At 29.1% G+C, this 2,974-nt stretch overlaps 1 protein-coding gene across 1 annotated transcript; it reads left to right on the top strand.

Annotated features, from left to right (window-relative positions):
• Positions 1-886: 886 nt before the first annotated feature.
• LOC105625197 (E3 ubiquitin-protein ligase RNF8-like) lies at positions 887-2,598 on the top strand (the record flags this gene model as incomplete). The annotated part of the gene is made up of 3 exons (XM_012206537.1): positions 887-991; positions 1,128-2,025; positions 2,170-2,598. Coding segments are annotated over exons 1-3 (1,432 nt in total), but the record flags the coding sequence as incomplete, so codon positions are not given.
• Positions 2,599-2,974: the final 376 nt, after the last annotated feature.

The following is a 2,974-nucleotide window of genomic DNA, read 5'->3' as shown; positions in this document are numbered from 1 at the left end:
AAAATAATGGATTTCTTTTTACTACACCTAATATATACATATACATATAGATATATACATATATACATAAATGAAAAACATGGAATTATCAAAGTAGAGGAAAATAATTAGATAAGGATAAATGGATAAGATGTAAATATATTTTTTAAGTATAATTTAATAAAAACGCACAAGCTATTTTATATCTTTTTAAAATTGTGTTTTACTATTTATCTCTTTCCTATTCAACGCGGACCAATCACAGACTTCTAAAAATTGCCGATTTCACCTTCACGTTTAAAGACAGTACCACATAAGTGTTCTCACATGTAAAAATCACGGATAATAAAAAAATCCTTAAAAATCTTTTATTTATGTTTTCACATAATATGATAATTATAATATAATATAATATAATTATAATATAATTCACAGACAAGACATAAATACACATACACGTGAACTAAACAAGGATAGCTCGGAAGCTCAGATTCATCTCTTTTTATCATAATTAGTCGGCAGTTTATAGAAGTTGTGGGACCAACGTGCGAACAATGTGTTAAATTTTACTTCTTTTCGTCAGAGGACTCGCCTGTCGACGCGAATCGCATCTTCATAAGTTATACTCATCGATACAGTAGTTTGCTGGCAGCACGCAATTTCTTTTGTCGTGTTTAGATAAATTGTCGCTATTTATTACAAAGATTCGTTTTTCTTGAATTAAATTCGATGACAGCAAGAATTATTAAGATCATATTCTGCACAAAAATTACGAAACTATTTGCTAGCGTTTGAATCAACATCTATTACGAGAAAAAATGAATTCAACACGAACTTTATTATGTTGTTTCTCGCATTGATTATGATGTTTAAGACATAATTAAGGTATTTGTAAAACAGTTAAATAATGGAGCATTCAAAGAGAACCTCACTTGATGAGGAGCCAAAAATTCTTGAACCTGTTTTAGTAAAAATTGTCACGAACGAACGCATAAATATCGACAAAAATGAGGTAAGGAATACGTCAATATGTAATGTTAGAAGAATTCATATTGAATGGATATTAAAGATATTTTTACAATGTTGCTTGAAGACTCGTTTCCACATTTTTTGAACGTGTAGGATATAATTTTTTTCTTTTTATATAGTTTAAAATTGGACGTGCCAGAGATAATGATGAAATAATATTGGATGTCATGATATCTAGAAGACACTGCATTTTTAGATGTATAGGCCAGGATGAATGGACGCTTAAGGATTTAAGTTCTAGTGGAACATTTGTCAATGGTAATGCCATTGGCTTTGGTGAAGTACAAAATGTTCGTCCTGGTGATACTATACAATTTAGTCCTAATGAAACATTTATATATGTATTTACTCTTACCGAGAAAGATCATTGTATCAAGAAAGCACGTATAGATGAAAAGATACTCGACACTGTACTTGTCAAGCAAAGAACGTTTGCCGAAAATCAAGAATGTCAAAGAAAAGAACTAAAAAATAAGCTTGAAATAAACCAAAAAGAGCAAGTCAAGTTAAAGCAGCAACTTGAAGATCTATTGTCTCAACAAGCTATGGCTAAAGATGATAATGAGAATTTATTAAAACAAGTTATCATATTAGAAGAAAAAATAAAGACATGTAATTCTCAAGAAGAACATCTGAACAATATGTATTCTCAACTATTGCAAAAGTTGGAGAATGAAAGGCTGCAGTTTGAAGCAAGGCTAAATGAGGAGAAACAGAAATGGCAAGAAGCATTAGACATGAGTAAGCAAGAAAAAGAGATGCTGGAAATAAAAATGAAAGATCAAATGGAAAAATGGAGAGAAGAACAGCAAGTAGAATGGAAAAACATGATGGAGAGCAAGGTAAAGGAAGAGAAAAATATTCAGGCCCGGTTAATGAATGAGAAGATTATGTTAGAAGAAAAATTGAAAAACCATGTGAATGAAAAGACCATGTTAGAAGAAAAATTGAAAGAAACGGAGAAAGCCTTAAAGAAACAAGAAGCCAAAGCAGAAATTTCGCAAGCAATATTGAATAGTATGTTGTAATAAATTTGTTTACAAATGTACATTGATTGTTTTCTACATTTATATAATATTATTTTTAATAGTGTGTTTTTTATTAAAACTTTAAAACAATTGTTTATTATACACTACTAAATCATTGATATTTTTTTTTCAGTAAATACTTCAGGCGAAATTGCAAGTACATCAGAGTGTATATTCTTAAACTTAAATGGTGATCAATTCGAGGTTCCGCAATATGAAATAATAGACACGATAGATCTAACGGAAATAAGTCAAAATATTCTAGAGACTAGTATTAATGAAAATATTCTTGGAAAAGTCAGCAATATTATGGATGAACAATTGACATGTGCCATATGCTCAGAATTATTTATTAAAGCAACAACATTGAATTGTACACATACATTTTGTCACCACTGCATAAATTCATGGAATAAGAAACAGAAAAGTTGTCCTGTCTGTAGGAAGCCAGTAATATCGATGATTAGATCATTAGTTTTAGATAATTTTATTGAAAGTATGATCGATAACTTGCCTATTGAACTTAAAAACAGAAGAAAAGAAATTATACAAGAAAGAGAAGGTAAAGTTTTAATTATAATAATATGTTTTATACATTAAATATGGCACTCTCTAATTTAATTATTTAATTTGTCTGATCTATATATACACTTCTGTTTCAGTATTAACAACGAAAAAAAGGAGGTATTAAAGTGCGAGTTGCACGATGGATAATATTTTATTTAATATGAACTAATATTTTTATTTTTATGTTAAATATATCCTAAGAAGAATATTTATTACTGTCTAATTGATTGATAATTTGTACACTGAATATTGATGAAGTTTTGCTCTCTACGATCAGTATTCATAATTCCTATTTCAAGATCTTAAATAATAGCTTAAAATGCTATGACTCCCTTTGATTAGTGCATAACTTATCCAGAGTGAACCAGTTT

This window comes from Atta cephalotes (assembly GCF_000143395.1).
Source record: "Atta cephalotes unplaced genomic scaffold scaffold00272, whole genome shotgun sequence".
NCBI classification, from domain to species: domain Eukaryota; kingdom Metazoa; phylum Arthropoda; class Insecta; order Hymenoptera; family Formicidae; genus Atta; species Atta cephalotes.
This window is presented reverse-complemented; position numbering and strand designations above follow the sequence as displayed.